General features: G+C 40.3%; 1 protein-coding gene across 16 annotated transcripts in view; it reads right to left on the bottom strand.

Moving 5' to 3' along the window:
* The window catches only part of SLC6A16 (solute carrier family 6 member 16), a 37805-nt gene that overhangs the window by 878 nt on the left and 16068 nt on the right, over window positions 1–20859 (bottom strand). For 6 of the 16 annotated variants that reach the window (XM_081515160.1, XM_081515165.1, XM_081515164.1 and 3 more), the window contains 9 exons: window positions 20546–20672; window positions 20160–20335; window positions 19813–19923; window positions 19395–19636; window positions 4510–4696; window positions 3967–4168; window positions 3667–3826; window positions 1688–1850; window positions 841–1477 (listed from right to left, as the gene is read on the bottom strand). In XM_081515160.1, coding sequence (XP_081371286.1) covers window positions 1217–1477; window positions 1688–1850; window positions 3667–3826; window positions 3967–4168; window positions 4510–4696; window positions 19395–19636; window positions 19813–19923; window positions 20160–20335; window positions 20546–20672 — 1629 coding nt within the window. In that variant the 3' untranslated portion in view covers window positions 841–1216. Of the gene's footprint in view, window positions 1–58; window positions 102–439; window positions 544–840; window positions 1478–1687; window positions 1872–3666; window positions 3827–3966; window positions 4169–4509; window positions 4697–19394; window positions 19637–19812; window positions 19924–20159; window positions 20336–20545; window positions 20673–20859 lie in introns of those variants that run through there. The other 10 variants (XM_081515170.1, XM_081515175.1, XM_081515174.1 and 7 more) reach the window with 5 other exon arrangements.

Below are 20859 nucleotides of genomic sequence, written 5' to 3'. Positions count from 1 at the left end.
CTCAGTTATCAGCCACTGTGGGAGTTCCCGGTGGCTCAGCAGTAAAGAATCCGCTTACAATGCAGGAGACACGGGTTCAATCCCTGGGTCGGGAAGATCCGCTGGAGAAGGAAATGGCAACCCACTTCAGTATTTTTGCCTGGAGAATCCCATGGACAGAGGAGCCAAGTGTGTTAGTCATTCAGTAGTGTCCCCACTCCCTTGCGACCCCATGACTGTAGCCGTCCAGGCTCCCCATCCATGGGATTCTCCAGGCAAGAATACTGCAGTGGGTTGCCATTTCCTCCTCCAGGGGATCTTTCTGACCTAGGGATCGAAACCGGGTCTCCTGCATTGCAGTCAGATTCTTTACCGTCTGAGCCACCAGGGGAGCCCTATTACCCACTAGGCAAATTCATTTGACTTAGCTCTGTGGTAAAACCTGCTGTGTCTCTCTTACCAAGCAGATATAGGACCCTGATGGGCTCAGCAACACAATTTGGTAGTTCCCCAAGCTGGTTGTGTGTCAGTTCACAGATACACAGTCCACAACAGTCTTGGAACCTATTAAAAATTAATTTTTAGACCAATGATAGGGTTACCACTTCCCATCAGCAAGTACATTAATATCCTTTACATCTTTATTGAAGCCACCATTTCCTGGGTTTCTTCTGGCTCAAGGTCAATCCTTGGATAAAGCAAGTCGAGTAATCTAGCATTTAATTTACTATGGCAAGGAAAGGCAGGAACTCAGGGCTGGACATTTGGCTCTCAAAAGAATGGAAGCCTCATGAGAGGAAGACTGAACATCTGAGATATTTATAGAAGAAGGGGAAAAAAAAGATCTGCTCACACCCAGTGTTTGGAATCCCAGTGGACTAATTTATTGACCAACAGCATTATTCCTCCAGATTCATTCCAGAAACTGGGTAGACCAGTTGAGAAGCAGGTTCTGTAGGCATCACCAATGGCATATAAAATGGTAAGTGTATATATACTGAGGAAGGGATGGGAAAAAACACAATGAAAGTAGTAGCCAGGGAGGATGTGGTCTAGGAGGCGAACTGCAAAGCCAGGCTCCATGAGCTCCCCTACTCTGCTCAAAAATGTTCCTACCCTTGGGAATAAAAGCAGCTCTGGGTCTACAGACATCAACAGTTTCAATTTGATATTGACTTGCCTATTAAGAGCTGTTTTGAGGGATATATGATGTCAGGCCAAATAAATAGTTAGGAAGTCACACAACAGGTTGATCAGCAATTTGAATATCACCTTGGAGGATTTCCTTGTTTTCGACCTCTTTAATGGGTGTCTGTTGGATACTTAGGGGTAAGGGCTTGGAGGATATCATAGGCTTATCCCAGCTGGTGGAGTTGAAGGGAATCCCACGAGTGAAGCAATATACAAAGTATATAGGGATGGGAAGGATGACAATGAGTAAAAGGGCGAACAATGTGAACAGCCCCCATGATGGGTATTGTCGAACCACTTCTTTTGACTGTGAAGAGATGGGAAAGGGGTTCAGAATGTAGAAGTTCCCGGAAGAGGAAGGACTAGGGAAGGGGAGGGTCAGAGGAAAACCAGGGCAGAAGACTAAGAGTTTTCAGGGAGTCAGAGAATGAGATGATAGTCTTTAGACCAAGAGTGGATTGAAAAATCTAGCCCCCCACTCCCTATGAAGGTTGGGGGTCTGAGGAGGGCGACTTACAATGCTTGAGTCCCAGGCCACATAGGTGACATTCTTCAGAGATAGTTGAAATACAGTGGTCACAGACAGGGCTAGCAGCACAACTGGAATTAGACATGACCACAGCCGACGAATGGTGGGGTACATAGGATGGCCCCACAGGTTAGCCGTGTCTGCAAAGAAACTGAGAGGAAGGGCCACAAGACTGTAGAAGACCCAGTTGGGCCTTACCCAGTCTTGGAGGACAAGATCAGCCAGACCTTAGCCCCCACCTCAGCTCAAGCCTCATCCTCTATCTTCTTCTCGGTCAGTCTTCTATCCCTACTCAAGAAAAAATTTCAGACATTCTTCTACTGCTCAAAAACATTTCATGGATATCGGTGCCCTCAGGGTAAAGGCCAAGTCCCTTTCATTCATTCTGTGAATACGAGAGTGTCTATGACGTACCAGGAATTCTTCTAGTTGCTGGGTATCCATAGTGAACAACACAGACTCTAAAAGAGTAACATCTGACCCTCCTTGAGCTTTTCTTAGCTCCTTCTAGCCAATATATTCAGCCTCTTTTACTGCATGTTTTCAATCTCAATGAACAAACAAGTGGGGTCCTTTGGTCTAGAGTGCCCTTCTCTCTCCCTCTTTGTCTACATATTCATCTGTCCAGACTAAGCTCAATCATCCTCTCACCTAGGATGCTTTTCCCAACTCTCCAGATGCCCCTAAATGTCCCTGGCTACCTCTACTATAGGTTTTCCATCTTGTACTGGGATTGTCTGCTCATACGTCTTCCTCCTTGGACTCTGCACTCTTTGAGAGGAGGAGCTTATTCCATTCATTTGTACCCTAGTACCACAAAACTTTCTTGACACAAAGAAAGACTCAAGATACATGTGAGTGAGTTAATGAATGAGTAAACTGACTCCAAGAACCACTGTCAGCTGAAAACACTGCCACCTGAAACTTCTACCCTTAAATTATACCACGTGGATGACTACACATCTGCCTGTTTAAAAATTGGGCCTGGGAATTGTTTGTATTCTTTGTATTTTATTTGGATTTTCCCACTCTTCCTTCCACAGTTATGTTTAATGTTCCTGATTATCCTGTCCCTTCTTCCTTAGCAGCTTTTCCTTGCACAATTAGACCACGTCTCAACCTATACCTCTCCCACCTTAGCCCAGGCCATTCATTAGCTCCCATTTGGAATATTACAATAGCTCCTAACTGCTCTCCTTGCTTCACTCTTGACTCCTCAAAGTCTATTCACCATACAATCAATCAATCATAGGTATCTTTTTGAAAAAACAAACCTGACAATGTCAATCCCCTTCTCAAAACTCTTCCATGCCTCCTCTCTCATTCTACATAAAAAACTAAGTTCTGCCATAGCTAAAAGGTCCTACATCATCTCCCATTACCTCTCTGGCCTCATCTCGTAATATTCTATTCTAATCTCTGATTTCCTTGTTGCTCAAAAACTTCAGGAATGATGCTTCCTCTTGCTTTGGTACTTACTGTTTTCTCTACTTGGAATGTTTTCTCTCTCAAAATTTTTTCATGGTTCCTCCTCCCATTTCATTCAGGGGTCTGCTCAAATGTCACCTTATCAGAGAGGCCTTCCCTGTGATCCTATCAAAGTTATTAATGGCACATACTCCCACTCTTGATCATCTTAGCTCACTTTTTGATTTTTCTCCTGTCAGTTATCACCTCTTGACATTTGTATTTGTTCATTTGGTTATTATTAGGAATCTCTACCACTAGAATGTAAACTCCCTGGGGACAGGGGTGCTTGTTTTACTCAATGCTCTGTCCTTGATGACTGAAACAGTTCCCAGGACATATTAAGCACTCCAGAAATATGTTAAATGAATGAGTTAATTAAAAGGTTTCTCAGAAAGCCCTGGAGTTCCCTAAAGTTAAGGGTCCCTATGTCACTCTCGTCAAAGAAAATAGAGGCAACAAGAAAGGGGTCAACCTTCCCTATAGACCCAAGCTATCACCTGCTGGCCTCTCTGGCCCAGTTCACAGCCAAGTTCTCAAATATGATGACGATGATTATAGGGAGGATCGTCCAGTAGTCAGTCAGCAGTCTGATGTAGTAGCTGCCTGAAGGTCGAGTGAAGAAGAGGCCACACAGGAACATGAGCATTAAGACAACCACTGGAGGGAACATTGGATACAGACCAAGGTCAGAGGTCTGGCTGGGTAACAAGGCTAAGCAGAGGTGATAGACTAGGGCCGTATAGGAATCTGAATGAAGTCAGGGTCATTGATGGGTATACACACGTAGGTCAGAGTACCTGTAAACAGCTTTGTATGTTTCTGGAGAGAAATAAAGGTGTCCTGGATAGGGGTAATGATGCCGTGCATGATCCCTATCATGGTGGAGATCTCCAGGTTCAGCAACATTAGGAAGAACAGGAAGGACCAGAAGACAGACCCAGGAATAAAAGACATGGCTTCAATGAAGGCCAGGAAAGCAAAGTTTGTGCTCTCCTTAACCTGTGAAGGGGAGAAAGGGCAGGAGTTAAAGTGTTCTTGAATTTAACAAAAACAACAACAAAAATACAGAGATATAGTCTATCTTTCCTGAAAATTTTCTTAAAACCCCTGCGTCACTGAGAAAACCAGATTTCCAAGCTGACCCTCTGACATGGAAAACCAATCCACCTAGTATTACTCATAGAAGGAAATTCTGCAAACTATAGTTCTTTGCATTACCAAGGTTGCAGCTTATCCTGGTGCTTCTGGGATTTATTTCCTGGTGCCAATAAAAGCTGAAATTTCTGTTTTACAAAAGGTTTTGAAGGAACTCTAGGACTCATTCACCTATTTTTACTGACCTTCAAAAACTGCTCCTCTAAGCTGCACTCAGGCACATGGCTGAGGACCTCCTTCTTGATGGGGTTGGAGAGGCTGTTGAACCAGGAGGTAAAGATGGAGGTTGGGTTACCAATCAGATTTTGAGGTGGCTGGGCCTCAGGAGGCAGTATCCCCATGTTCACCAGCTTCAAAAGTGTTTCAATATTCCTGAGGATAAGGAGTTGAATCACATAGAATCATTTTGCTCCTTAGAAAATAACCTGCTTTTCCCTTATCTTCCAGATAAGAAAGGACATCATGTTACTGATCTGGGTAAGGTAGAGCCTAGGATTAAACCTAGAAGCCACCGACCTTCAAAGTCATGAGTTTTTATGAGCCTGGATAATTTATGACCCTGAGGGGATGGGGCAGGAGAAACCTCTCCTACAGTCTTTTTGAGTCTTATAGAGTTCTTGGAAACTCTGAGTCCCTGCTCTAATGATGAGGTCTCTTATTCACTCCCTATCTCTTATTCACGCCCTACCTCTTTCTTAGATTAGCAGGTGAAAGTCAACCTTCTAAGCTTTGTATAACTGAATGTCAGGGAGCATTTACCTAAGTGTACCATATGCATAACAGTCCCATGAAGTTGTACTATGTTGTGAGAAACTTCTTGCACTTTTTGATCTGAGTCCTGCTCTCTAACCTTTATCTTACCCCATGACCTTCTGCAGATCTACTCTGCTCACACTTAACTCCTTACAGTTTCAGGGCATGCCATGCTCTCTCATGCTCAAAACCAACCCCACTCCCACCATCATTCTTCACTTGGGCTAATTCCTATAAATCCTTAAAACTTCAGCTCATTGCTCTATAAGAACTTCAATGGAAAATCTGCTGATAATTGCAAAATGCAAGTGGCAGAGATCAAACCAGTAAATCCTAAAGGAAATCAACCCTGAATATTCACTGGAAGGACTGATGCTGCAGCTGCAGCTTCAATACTTGGGCCACCTGATATGAAGAGCCAACTCACTGCAAAAGACCCTGGTACTGGGAAAGATTGAAGGCAAGAGGAGAAGGGTAGGACAGAGGGTGAGATGGTTGGATGGCATCACTGACTCAGTAGACATGAGTTTGAGCAAACTCTGAAAGATGGTGCAGGACAGGGAAGCCTGGAATGCTGTAGTCCATGGAGTCACAAAGAGTCAGACATGACTTAGCAACTGAAAAACAACAACAAAGTGGCATTTCTAATCACATTTTAGAAAATAAAATGCTATACGATCTTCTGGTAATAGGCAAGTTAAATATTTGGACCAAACTTCTCACTGGAAATAATTTAAAAGACTCAAAGATATTTTTAAATCTTGAAAAATAGAAATATTGACAAAATAATAAGGAATTTCAGTATTAGACAAAAATCAGAGTACCAACAAAAGCAGTGGGAAAAGAAGACTTGCAAAGCAATTTTGCCTTGAAGGATATGTCAAATACATCAAACTATACCTGAAGTTTCCAGGCCAGAGCATGCCCAAAGTAAGGATCAGAACAGAAGATCTTCCCCTAAATCTGGCATTTCAAAGGGTTGCACCTTCAATAATAAAAAATGAACCAGAAACTTGCACCCAATTTTTCCACACCACAGGGAACACAAGGAAGGCTGCTTCAGAAAAGAGCAAAACAAGGGCAAATTTTTAAGGTTCCTAAATGTCATAACCACAGCCAGCCCTAGCTTAAACTTGGAGCCCAAATATTTGACCCCAGTTGTCACAAAAGCTCAAGTTAGAGTCTTTCTAATGTCCCTATGTATCAAGTAAAAGCAAAAGTCCTATCTGGATGAATATACCCTCTTCTTAGGTCTTAAAGAATTCTTACAAATAATAGTCGAATAAATAGGACATGGAGAGAACCACACACACAAAAACAAGACATTATGAGAAATAACACAATAAAAATATCCCTAAAGTTACTACAAATATTAGAATTACAAAAAATTATAATACAACTAAGTTTATTATGCTTAAATAATAAAAGACAAGCTTGGAAATATTTGCAGGAGACAAGAAACTATAAGTTGACCATAACGATTTTTAAAAATGAAATAGAACTTCTTGAGATAAAAAATAATTGAGATTTAAAAGTCAGTATGGATAATTCTAATTTCACAATTAGGCACAGGAGCACAACTTATCCTCCCACTTTAAACAACTAGACAACTGGACAAAATATATAAAACAACTATTTTTAGACATTAGATAACAGGCAGTACAGAACTGTGATCCCTGAGAGAAGGAAAACACATGAGGTGCACCATGTAATTATCCTGGTTTTCTGCCTGAAAGCACATTCTAATCTGCAGAGTAGAAAAGATCACAAGTAAACCATGGCAGTCTCATTGAGTTGGGGAGACAAAGAAGGAGTTCAGGGAGGCCAAAGAAATTGGAAGTTTCAGGGAAGAATTCTGGAGGAAATGTAGTTATGAAGAAAAAGAATTCCAGAAATTTGCATCTGGTCTGTTGAGTGTGTGCTGAATTTTAAGATTCACACATATACTATGAAAACCCGCAAGGCTATATATAAAGAATAACTGGAAAACATCCAATCTGAATGGGGTATTCGGTAGAGTCCAGAAGGGCCATGCCTTCCGAATGGGACTGAAGGACTCCTGGAGAAAAGAGGGCTCTAGACCCACCCTACTGAAGCTTAAAATCAAGCCTCAAAAATATCAAACTGAACCACAAGTATCATTACTTGCTAGAACAAAGCTCAATCAATACTCATTCAAGGAAGGCAACAAAAAGTCAGACACTCAAAAATATAGAATTCACAAAGTCCAACCTCCAGTCAAAAATTAGTAAACAAACAAAGAAAGAGAAAAATGTGACCTATGATCAGTATAAAAATCAGTAAATAAAACAGTCATAAAATAGAGCAATAAATGATAGATGAAGGACTTGGCAGTCAGGGATATTAAAATATCTATTTAAAAAAAACAATGGTAAAGTATTTTTAAAAAATATGAACCTAACAAGTAGAGAAATGGAAGACAGAAAAAAGAACCAGGGGAGACTTCCCTGTGGTACAGAGGATAGGAATCCACCTGCCAATGCCAGGGACACAGTTTCAAGCCCTGATCTGGGAAAGTTCCACGTGCCTTGGAGCAACTAAGCCTGGGCACCACCAACTATGGAGCCTGTGCTCTAGAGCCCAGGAACCACAACTACTGAGTCCACGCACCCCAACTGCTGAAGCCCGCTCACCCTAGAGCCCATCCTTTGCAATGAGAAGCTTGTACACCACAACTAGGGAGTAGCCCCCACTTGCTCCATCTAGAGAAAAGCCCACACAGCAATGAAGACCAAGCACAGCCAAAAAAAAGGAATATATATATATATAGCAATCTAGGACTTCCCTGGTAGCTCAATGGTAAAGAATCTGCCTCCCAATGCAGAAGAAACAGGTTCAGTCCCTGATCTGGGAAGATCCCACATGCCGTAGAGCAACTCAGCCCGTGTGCCACCACTGCTGAGCTTGTGCTCTGGAGCCTGTGCTCCACAACAAGAGAAGCCAGCAAAATGAGAAGCCCCCACACTACAGATAGAGAGTAGCCCCAGCTCGCCACAACTAGAGAAAAGCCCATACAGCAACAAAGACCTATCATAGCCAAAAATAAAAATAAATAAATTTTTTAAATTAGTTTTAAAAAAAATAACACTTGATGAAACAAAAAGAGCCCCACAATCTATTAGATAAATTGAAGTATAATTAAGAACCTTCCCACAAAGAAAATTCTAGGCCCAGATGGCTCACTGGCATATTCTGTCACATTATTTGAGTCATAAGTAATAATAATATTACAGAAACTCTTTTGGAAACTAGAGAAGGAGGAAATATTTCCCAGGTTGTTTTATGAAGCTAGTATTACCTTGATAATAAAACCATGCAAGGACACTAGAAGAAAACAAAATACTGATATCGCTCATCAACCTAGATTCAGCATCCTTAACAGAAGTCAACAGATTTAATCCAGCAATAGATAAAAATATAATACACCATGATCAAGTGGAGTTTATTTCAGGAACGCAAGAATGTTTAAACACTCAAAAATCAACCAATACAATGAATCACACTAAAAATATAGAAGAAATAAACAATCAACTCAGTAGTTGTAGAGTAACTGTAGAACAAAATTCCAGCATTCATTTATGTAAAAAATTGCACAAAACAAGGAATATAAGGGAACTTGCTTAACCTAATTAAAGATATCTAGGGAGGAAATCCTGCAAATAACATGGTACATACTGGTGATTCACTGCTTTCCCCTGAAAATGGCAAAATGCGTGAACGTCCATTCTCACTTTTTCTATCTTCTATTGGAGATTCTAGTCAGTGAAATAAAGCAAGTAAAATAATTTTGTTAAAGATGAGAAAGGAAGAAGTAAAAGTCTTCATACGCAGACATGTGATTGTGTATGTAGAAAAACCTAAAGCTACAAAAATATGTGAATTTATCAAGGCCAATACCTACAAATAAGTTATATTCCAATATACTAAGCAGTGAACAATTAAATGATTAAAATTTCAGAATATTACTTACAATAGAACATAAAACACAAAATTATTACAGAAAAACTTTACAAAATATTATAAGACATGCCATATATTGAAATTTACAGAATACTGCTTATAGAAATTAAAGAACATATAGGGGTATACCATGTTCTCAAATAAGAAGGCAAAATATTGTTAATTATTCTTTCTTCCCAAAATGATCCATAGATTCAACACAATCTCAACAGCAGAGCATAACTCTTTTTGTAAAAAAAAAAAAAAAAAAAAGACAAACTATTTCTAAAACTTACATGTGGAAGTGGCCAAGAGGGTGCAGTAGAAAGACCCTGAGCTCACCTCCTCCCACAGGCACACCAAAACTAAAATTATTTACAAGGCAACTATTGATACAAATGACAAGAAGATTAGTAGAAAAAATCCTCTACAGCTAAAGATATAAAGAAGGAAATACAACAAGATGGGTAGGAGGAGCAGAGACAAGGTATAATCAAGACCCCAGGGCAGGTGACTCACAAGTGGAAGGGTAATTACAATTGTAGAGGTTCTCCCCAGGGAACAAGGGGTCCAAGCCCCTCACTGGGCTCCCCATCCCCTAGGTTCTGCACTGGGAAGATGAGCCCCCAGAATCTTTGGCTTTGAAGGTCAGTGGGGCTTATTTTCAGGAGAGTCAGGGCTATGGGAAATAGAGATTCTACTGTTAAAAGGTGCACACAAAATCTCATACACTCCAGGACCCAGGGCAGAAGCAGTAATTTGAAAGAAGCTTGAGTCAGACTCACTTGCTGATCTTGGAGAGCCTCCCAAAGAGGAGGAAGACAACTGGGACTCATCCTGGGGACAAAGACACTGGCAGTAGCCATTTTGGGGAACTGATTCCACCACGAGGGCAGTGGAGCTGGCAAGTGCCATTTTGGAAATGTACCTCTAGCTTATTAGTCCCAAGACCCGGATCTACCGACGAGTCAGTTGGCATCAGTCCTGGGATGCCTCAGGCCAACCAGGTAGCTTAATGGAGACCCAGTCCTAACCACTGGAGGGCCCAGGATTCAGCCCCACCCACCAGAGGACAGACATCACACTGGAATCTTTTATGACCAAATACTATGTGACTAAAAATCAACTACAAGGAAAAAAATGCAAAAAAAAAAACAAACCTGACAAACAAATGAAGGCTACACAATATGCTACTAAACGATCGATGGGTCACTGAAAAAAATCAAGGAGGAAATTTAAAAACATCAGGAGATAAATGAAAATTAAGACACCACAATCCAAAACCAGTGACAAAAGAGGCAAGAACTAACAATGGGGAAAAGACAACCTCTTCAATAAATGGTGTTGGGAAAACTGGATAGTTACAAGCAAAAGAATCAAACTGAACGACTTTTTCACACCACATACAAAAATAAACTAAAAATGGATTAAACACTTAAACATAAGACCTGAAACCATAAAACTGCTAGAAGAAAACTTAGTATACTTTTTGACATCAGTCTTAACAATATATTTTCTCAGGCAACAGAAACAAAAGCAAAAATAAACAAATGGGGCCAAATTAAACTTAAAAGCTTGTGCATAGTGAAGGAAACTATTAATAAAACAAAAAAGGCCACCTATTGTGTGGGAAAGATATTTGCAAATGATATACCAACAGGGGGCTAATATCCAAAATATACAGAGAACACATACAACTCAATGTAAAAACAACCCAATTAGAAAATGGGCAGAGGACTGAGTAGACATTTTTCCAGAGAAGACATACAGATGGACAACAGGCTCATGAAAAGATGCTCAAGATCACTAATTATTAGAGAAATGCCAATCAGGACTACAGCAAGATATCACCCAACACCTGTCAGAACAGCTATTATCAAAAATAACAATAAAAAGTGTTGTTGAGGAAGTGGAGAAAAGGGAACCCTTATACATTGTTGGTAGAATGTAAATTGCTGCAGCCACTCTGGACAAGAGTATTGAAATTCCTCAATAAATTAAAATAGAACTACCATATGATCCAGCAATTCTACTCCTGGGTATTTACCCAAGAAAATGAAAACACTAATTTGAAAAGATATATGCACCCCATGTTCATTATTACTTACAATAGCCAAGATTTGAACTCAACTTAAATGTCCATAATAGATAAAACTGAATCACTTTGCTGTACACTTGAAACTAACACAACATTGTTAACCAAGTATGCTCCAATATAAAATAAAAAAATTTTTAAATTGATGAATGGATAAAGAAGATATATATATATATATATGTCCCAGGTGGTGCTGGTGGTAAAAAAAAACCTGCCTCCCAACGCAGGAGATGTAAGAGATGCAGGTTCAGTCCCTGGGTCTGGAAGATCCCCTGGAAGAGGAAATGGTAACCTACTCCAGTATTCTAGCAGGGATAGTCCCATGGACAGAAAAGCCTGGTGGGCTATAGTCCACAGGGTCACAAAGAGTCGGACATGACTGAGTGACTAAACAACAACTACATATATATATATATACATATATATATATATATATATATATATATAAATATAATGAAATATTTACTCAGTCACAAAAAATAAGGAAATCTTGCCATTCGCAACAATACAAATGGATCTAAAGGATATTATGCTAAGTGAAATAAATCATACAGAGAAAGACATGTTGTATGAGATCACTCAATACATGGAATCTAAAAAACAAATGAATGTACATAACTAATGGAAACTGAGTTATAGATACAATCATAGTTACAGAGAACAAACAGATGGTTGCTAGAAGGGAGGTGTTAGGGGAGGAGAGAAATTGGTGAGAGAGATTAAGTTACAAAATGAATGAGTCATAGGTATAAACTGTACCATGTGGAGAATATTGCCAATATTTATGTAATATCTTTGTATGATGACAGATGATGTCTAAACTTACATTTTGAAATGTAGAGAAATATTGAATTACTGTGTTATGTGCCAAGAATGAACACAGTGTTGTAGGTCAACTATACATCAAAAACAAAGAAACTCATAGAAAAAGAGATCAGATGTGTGGTTACCAGATGCATCGGGGCAGCAGGAGGAGGAACTGGATGAAGATAGTCAGAAGGTACAAACTTCCGGTTATAAGATCAGTAAGTACTAGGATGGACTCAGTCAGAGGTAAGTTGGTGAACTTAAATATAGATCAATAGTATTATACAATCTGAGGAACAGAGGAAATCATATTTTAGAACATAATGAACAGAGCCTCAGGGGCTGATAGGATGGTAACAGAGAGTTTAACACACATACACGTAACTTAGAGTTCCAAAAGGAGAGGAGAGAATGAGGCAGAAAAAATATTTAAAGAGAGAATGATGGTTAAGTTCTCAAAGTTGGTGAAAAATACACATTTACAAATTTACAAAACTTAGCCAATTCCAAGTAGGATGAATATTTTTTGAATGCCTTCTCATCAGAAACTACAGAGTTCAGATGTACATTCTACCCTACTTTTATTTAATGTAATTGAAAGTCCTGTACATGAAAGGACTCTGAAAAGTAAATGGTAGCAAAAGGCAGCTCGGAGAAGGAAAGCCAAACTCAAAGTACCAGTGTATTAGCAGTGAATTTACAATGATTTCTCCCTATCGTATCTCCTGACCTGGACTCAAAAGTAGCCTGAAACCAAGAACTGTCTGTCGAGTATGGACATAAAGAATTATAAGAGAAAAGTCCGATATTTCTGGCCCAGGGAAAAGAGGCCTCAAATTTCAGAGAGAACAAGAGAAATCCCCTGATTTTTCTTGCTCTTTTTTGTTTTGTCAAACATGGCAGACAATCCTGCAGTGACAGAGGTGGCTGGTACCTATACAACTGAGATGGAAATCCTCCTCTGACCAAATAAACTGTGGTTCCAAGTACACAGATAAGCGAGAAAAATCCCTGTTACTTTAAATATGTTTTCTATTGTCTCAATGTGTAGCCCTGCAGGCAGATGGAGTTGATGGAATGAGTAGCAGAGCAGGGAAACTAAAGCCCTAGTTTTCTAGGCAGAAAGCCAAGTAGTGGGGCTTAAGAACTGGAAAGTGTTGGGGAGACTTCAGGTAAGGAGCTGAAGAAGGTGATCCCATAAAGTGCTATATGAAATTCTTGGCAGCACACGGTTATATCTGACCCTAAACAGCATCCCAAAGACTTGGGCAACTAGAAAATAAGGTATATCACTGCCCAGCTTCCAAACAACTAAATGGATCCAAACAGCACTGAAATTAAAAACTGAACTGACATTGGGACCACAGCCCACAGAAGATGGGAAGAAACTTACAACATAAATCTAACCAGGGTGGTTGTCTCATAAAACTGTAAAACAGAAATTTCTCCAAAGAAAATGAATACAGTCTCCTATGTTTAAAATAACTATATACAACACAAAATTACTTAATGTATAAAGAATCAAGAAAATCACAATACGCCACAAGGAGAAAGATAATCAATACATGACAACCCCAAAATGACACAGAAGTTTTAATTATCAGACTTTAAAGCAATTATTATAATCATACTCTGAGAAGTCAGAGCAAAACTCTTGAAACAAGTAGAAAGACAGACTATCAGCAGACAAAAGATACAAAAAAAATACTAAGTGGAAAATTTTACAACTGAAAAATACAACAACAGAAAATTCACTTGAGTGGCTAAATAACAGAATGAAGATGACAGAAGAAATAGTCAGTGGCCTGGCTGAAAAAGTTCCCTGAAGCTTTGGCATTTGGTCAAAGTCATAAAACTGTAGATTCAAGAATCTCAACGAAACTTAAACAGGATAAACCTGAAAAACCTATGCCCAGACACATCAAAATCAAACAAATGAAAACTAAACATTAAAAAATCTGGAATATATGGATTTGTGTATGCAGTTTGCTGTACACCTGAAACTAGCAACACTGTACATCAACTATACTTCAATTTTTGAAAATTGTTTTTAATCTGAAAGCCGCCAAAAAAAAACCAACACATTATATACAGGGGAACAACAATTTGAGTGACTGTGTTTCTCATCAGAAATGGAAACCAGAAAGAAATAGTACATTTTTTAGGTAGTTAAAGAGGATTGTCAACACACAATTCCTCCAAGAAATACGTGTAAAATAAAGGCATTAATAGATGAAGGACTCTCAAAAAATTCATTGCCAACATATCTTTAATATTAAAGAAATGCTAAAAGTTTTTCAGATGGAATGGAAATAATACTGGAGGGAAAATTCAAACTTCAGAAACTAAGGAAGAGCAACGAAAATGATATCCAGGTAAATATAGGAGGATATTTTTCTCCTCTTAAGTTTGAGAATATATATGTCAGTTGAAAGTAAAATTTATAACATTGTTTGATAGGATTTTCAGCATATGTGGTACATATGACAACCATAAAACAAAGTGGGGAAGATAAAGGGCCTTATTATGATGATACGGTTTTACATGTCACTTAAAGTGGTAAAATGTTAATTCTAATTAGAATGTAAAAAGTTAAGTGCACATTTTTATTGCATTGTCTTCTCATTGAGTTGAAAGATTTCTTTACATATTCCAAATAACGTGTACAGTTGATCCTTCAACAAAATGGGGGTTAGAGACTTCCCTGGTGGTCCAGTGATTAAGGATCCATCTGCCAAGGTAGGGGACATGGGTTCGATCCATGATGTGGGAAGATTCCACATGCTGCAGGGCAACTAAGCCCCTGCACCACAACTAGAGAAAGACCTATCACAGCCAAAAATAAAATAAAAAAAAATCTCATCAAAAGTTATCTATTTTTTAAAAATGGGATGTTGGGAGAGCCATCCCTCTGCCCAGTTGAAAGTCCACTTTTAACTTATAGTCAGATCTCCACATCTGCAGTTCCTCAGTATCCAGTTCTGTATTCATGGATTCACCCAATCGCAGATCATGTAGTACTGTAGTACTATTGAAAAAAATCCACGCAAAAGTAAGTGGGCCTGTGCAATTCAACCTTGCATTGTGCAAAGATCAACTGTGTACAGAATAAATTCTTCCAGTTTTGTAACATGTACTTTCATTATCTTAATGGAATCTTTCAAAGAGAAAATGATTTTAATTCCGATGGTGTCCAATTATTAACTATAATAAGGGCTCTCCTACTAGCAGCAATGAGAACTCTATAAAGTATAGAAAAACAGCAGATATAGAGAATGGCAGGCAATGCCACTAGGCCTAAGGCAAATTAATAAGAAAGGAAAGAATGTGAAGGAGTGATTTCTAGGATATCTTTTTAAATTCTTTAAAACTGAAAAACAAGAGTATATATAGTATGCCATCTTCTGTGTAAGAAAGAAAGTAAATAAGAAAATATACATTTTTCTACTTATTTTTACAAATACCAGAAGGATAAAGTAAAAAATAATGAGTTTCTTTCAGAGGATGGGTGGGAATTGGGTTGAAGTGATGGTGGGAGAGTGATATTTCTCTTTATCTTCTTGTATAATATTGTCTTTGGAATCCATATTAATGTTTAATAAAATAAAATTAGGGGCCCTAAAATGTCATACAAACAGAAATAAATGAACATAACTGTATTTCAAGTGAATAACATAACCACATTGAACTGAGGGGAAAGAACTAGCCCAGGTAAGTTTTGAACACAGCATTTTGACCATAAAGTTCAGGATAAAGACAAGAAGTGGTCAGCAAACACTGGGACATAGGATTAGTGTAGTGTGCATGCATGCTCAGTCGTGTCCTCCTCTTTGCTACCCTATGGACTATAGCCCACCAGGCTCCTCTGTCCATGGGATTTCCCAGGCAAGAATACTGGAGTGGGTTGCTATTTCCTCCTCCAGAGGATTTTCCTGACCCAGGGATCAAACCCAGGACTCCTGTGTCTCCTGCACTGAAGGCAGATTCTTTACCACTGAGCTATCGGGGAAGCCATATTCTAGTATCAGAATTAAGCAATGAGTGTGTGTGAGAGACAGACAGACACAGAGACAGTGTGTTTCCTATCAACACTATGGAAAGCAATTTGCATTATCTAGTGAAGCAGAAGGCAGATGCAGTAGATTGAAGAAACACGGTCATGGTATTTAGCAGCTTTTCCCATCAACAGACAAAGTCTATTTTTCCACTGCTTGAATCTGGGGTGTCTTTGTGAATTCCTTTGACCAAAAAAATGTAATAGCAGTGACAACGGGAGCATTCCCGTGCTTAGGCTTCAAGACATTTTTCTGATTCCACCTTTATTCTCTGTGAGCTGCCATATGAGGAAGCCCAGGCTAGCCACAAGGTGAGGCCTCCTGGAAGAGAACAGGCTTTGCTGACCTGCCAACTGTGCAAGCAGAGTGAGCCCAGCCACCATCAGGTACAGCAGAGCTGTGCTGTTCCAGCTGGGCCCAGATGAATGCAGACATGTGAGTTAAGCCACCCACACCCAGGAGAAGAATTTTCCAGTCAACCCACAGAATCATAAGGAAATAATAAACCACTGCTGTTTTCAGCCACTTACTTTTGGAGTGATTTGTCTCACGGTAATAGATAACTATACTCCAACAATTTCACTTATACTTATATACCCTTGACAAATGTGCACACATGTAGTGCAATAGGAAAACGTATGTTTAGAAATGTATAATGTTTAGAGAAACATTGTTTTAATAGCCAAAAACTACAAAGATTGTACAAACATTCACTAGTAGTAGAATGGGTAAATAAACTGTAGTATGTTCATTTACTGGAATATTATACAGCATTAAAAAGCACAGACTAGAGGAAGACACAACAATACAGATGAATCTTTCAAGAACTGTTGAATTTAAAAAGTAAAACACAAAAGAATACAAAGAAAATGTGTATATAAATGAACAAATTAGACTACATAAATGAATACATTAAACTACTGCTTTGTATAAATGTTCAAATTAAACTACATTGCTTAGATAAGCATACATATCAGAAAATGTAAAGAAAACAAAGAACTAGTTATCATAAAGGTCACGATAATGGGTACCTCTAGGAAGGAGGAAAGAAGTTCTAATTAGAGATACATGAAGAGTTTCCAAGGTCATTCTAGTTCTTACAATGGGTGCTACACATTTTGTTTTATGCTTGTTTCTACCCCATGGACTGTAGCTCACCAGGCTCCTCTGTCCATGGAATTCTCCAGGCAAGAAGACTGGAGTGGGTAGCTATTCCTTTCTCCAGGGGGTCTTCCCAACCCAGGGATCAAACCTGGGTCTTCTGCATTGCAGGCAGATTCTTTACCACCTGAGACACGAAGGAAGTCCCTCTGTATGTATGTAATATACAATAAAATGTTTTTTAAAATATTAAAAATACCATTACACTCCCACTAGGCTGGCAACATTTTAGAGTTTGACCAAGTTTAATCGAGTGTTGTGCAGAAAGTGAAATACACGGAATTCTCATGTATCATAAACCATGTTGAAAATCAGACAACGTATGTTAAGTCTATAGGTGTGCCAACCCTGCCTGGCAATTCCATTCTTAAACAAATACATTAGAGAACCCTCGCAGGTGTGCATCTGTATATGCCCAACCTTCTAGAAGGAAAACAGTGGCCATTTGCATGGATTAGGATTACCACCGATAAATTCAGCTTAGGTTTGCCTCCTCTGGGAGTTCTTCTCTGAGTAGCTCAGGCGGAATGAATAGCTCTGTATTTTGTCCTCCCCATAACTTCTGCTGCTGGTTATCATGAGTTTAAGACCATATAATCAAGTATCTTAAGAAATCTGTACGCAGGTCAGGAAGCAACAGTTAGAATTGGACATGAAACAGACTGGTTCCAAATAGGAAAAGGAGTATGTCAAGGCTGTATATTGTCACCCTGCTTATTTAACTAACATGCAGAGTACATCATGAGAAACGCTGGGCTGGAGGAAGCACAAGCTGGAATCAAGATTGCCGGGAGAAATATCAATAACCTCAGATATGCAGATGACACCACCCTTATGTTTCTGCCATAAGTGAAGAACTAAAGATCCTCTTGATGAAAGTGAAAGAGAGTGAAAAAGTTGGCTTAAAGCTCAACATTCAGAAAATTAAGATCATGGCATCCGGTCCCATCACTTCATGGAAGATAGATGGGGAAACAGTGGAAACAGTGGCTGACTTTATTTTTCTGGGCTCCAAAATCACTGCAGATGGTGATTGCAGCCATGAAATTAAAAGACACTTACTCCTTGGAAGGAAAGTTATTACCAACCTAGACAGCATATTAAAAAGCAGAGACACTACTTTGCCAACAAAGGTCCATATAGTCAAGGCAATGGTTTTTCCAGTGGTCATGTATGGATGTGAGAGTTCGACTATAAAGAAAGCTGAGCGCCGAAGAATTGATGCTTTAGAACTGTGGTGTTGGAGAAGACTCTTGAGAGTCCCTTGGACTGCAAGGAGATCCAACCAGTCCATCCTAAAGGAGATCAGTCCTGGGTGTTCATTGGAAGGACTGATGTTGAAGCTGAAACTCCAATACTTTGTCAAATCCTCAGGTGGCCACCTGATGCAAAGAGCTGACTCATTTGAAAAACCCTAATGCTGGGAAAGATTGAGGGCAGGAGGAGAAGGGGACGGCAGAGGATGAGATGGCTGGATGGCATCACCGACTCAATGGACATGGGTTTGGGTGGACTCAGGGAGTTGGTGATGGACAAGGAGGACTGGTGTGCTGCGGTTCATGGGGTCGCAAAGAGTCAGGCACGACTGAGTGACTGAACTGAACTGAATCAAGTATCTAATTCCCCTCCCCTTCTCCCTCCAAATCTTAAAACTCAGTGAAGACAAAGTCTGTGGTCTGATTCACCTGTCCGATCTTCGTGTTATACAAGGAGTACTTTCTAAATGTCTGATGAGTGTTTTTGAAATTAATGCCTGAAGTATTAAAAATGGGGATGAATTAAAGAATAAAAAGAATTTAAAAATAAAAGCTCTAGTTCTGAGAGTCCTTTTAGGGTTTAAGTATGATAGACTAACAGAAATCTCTAAATTTAGGAGCTGACAGTAAAGAATGAAGGCATTCAAGAAGTGGCGAGTTCTACAGATGACTGTGGTTCTGCATGCGATCTGGGACTAGAGTAACCTTGAACGCTTTCATATCTCTGTGGTGGTACTCTGAGGTGAACAGTTGGCATTCTCAGAGTTTGAAGATTTCTAGGGCTAGAAAAGGGCTCTAAGAAGGATAATATATGACGGGGATTCTACTGTCTCTGTTTTTCACTGTGGGGAAAAGTAGAGGCTTCCAAGTGCACCTGAGATTGAAATGTGTGAATGCGGGTCTTTGTAGCAACTTTAAGGTTAGGCGCTCTGTGTTTTGTAGTTCCCTGAGGTTGGGATCCTCAACTAAGAGGTTGGCCTTACTTCTCATTGCAGCGGTGCGTGAGCTGTGTGGCCCAGAAGCCCAAGACAGAGAAGATAAAAGGTGTGACAAGCATCATGGAGAACAGGTTAGCCAGAGCCACAATAACGGCATCACTGAGACAGCTGTTGGACGACTGCATGTGCGAGGCTATGGAGACAATGGAGCCAAAGCCAAGGCCCAAGGAAAACAAGACTTGGTTCCCTGCTCCGCGCCACACGTTCACATTGTATATAGCTGATATCTAAAAGGGAGAAGGCAAGTGTTAAGGGAAGATGTCAAAGAAGGAGAGGAGAATCTTAAAGGGGTTAAAATGGGGGAGAGGGGACACAGAGAGAGATAATGGGGAAAGGATGCCCTAAGAATAGGCAGGAAATGTCCTCCAAGGCCTGATAGGGGAATGAGGAAGATACACCTTACCTTGACGATTGTCATATAGTGAAGGCCAAATACTGCTCCTTCCAGCATTATACTCCGCACGACAAAACAGAGCAAGATGAGACCACTGCTTGATGCCAGGACATACATTACCTGAATTGAGAGTGGGACAAAGCATGTACCAGTGGGAGTCAACCAATAATCAGCAGGGATCAAAAGTTCTGAATCAGAAATAAGGAAGAGTTAGAAGACAGCTTCTAGCGGGGTCAGGGGCTACTGGGAGTAAAAAGTCAGAGGGAGTGAAAAATTAGGAAATTAAAGAGTAACAAAGTTAGGTGAGGGCCAAAGCATCTGAGAGTGTCAAGAAATCAAAACAATGGGTGGCTCACCTTCCCAGTGCACTTGAGCCCATTAAGCATGAAAACAGCAAGAAGACACACGGACACGAATAAGGGCAGGCTCAGACTCAACACTGGTGGCCCACCATCCTCAATGCTGTCTGAGGCCTTCAGAGTCATCCGGTACCAGAAGTACAGGGAGGGTGTCGTCCGCGCACATTCAGGATCTGAGGGGACCTGGCTCTGGACGTGCCTGCTAGACAGGATGACCTCTCCCCTCTTCTTTAGCCACCCCCCACTCCCCCCTCTTCCTTTCCCCCCATTTCTTCTTCCTTCCACAGTCTTCCTCTTCTTTATCACTCCTTGCTCCTTTCTCCTCTTCCAAATTTCCTCCCACCTCTGTTTTCCCCCTTTCTCATCTTTCACTTCCTCCTCACCAAAGCCACTGGCGTTCTCCAATAAGGGACACTTCTCCCACGGAACGGGAAACTGGAAGGAGTTACTCAAGTAGAAGAGGATCCAGGCATTGACCACATTCAAGAACAAGCCGGTGATGACGCACACCTGGGGGCCAGGGAGGAGGTGGCTGGGGAGGAAGGGAGGGGTCAGGAAAAAGGAGGGGATTTGACAGAGGATTGGGGAACTGAAGGGATCTGACCCATGGAAGTGCCGTCTTGGGACCCATTCCAGGATGAGGGTTAGGATGGGGATGGGGTGTAAAGGGTAGGCCCGTGCAGCCCAGGGCTCCTCA

The sequence above is a fragment of the Giraffa tippelskirchi genome, chromosome 7 (genome assembly GCF_054371585.1).
Source record: "Giraffa tippelskirchi isolate mGirTip1 chromosome 7, T2T-mGirTip1v1.2.pri, whole genome shotgun sequence".
Classification (NCBI taxonomy): domain Eukaryota; kingdom Metazoa; phylum Chordata; class Mammalia; order Artiodactyla; family Giraffidae; genus Giraffa; species Giraffa tippelskirchi.
Note: the sequence above shows the minus strand (reverse complement) of the source record. Positions and strands in the feature narration are given on the sequence as shown.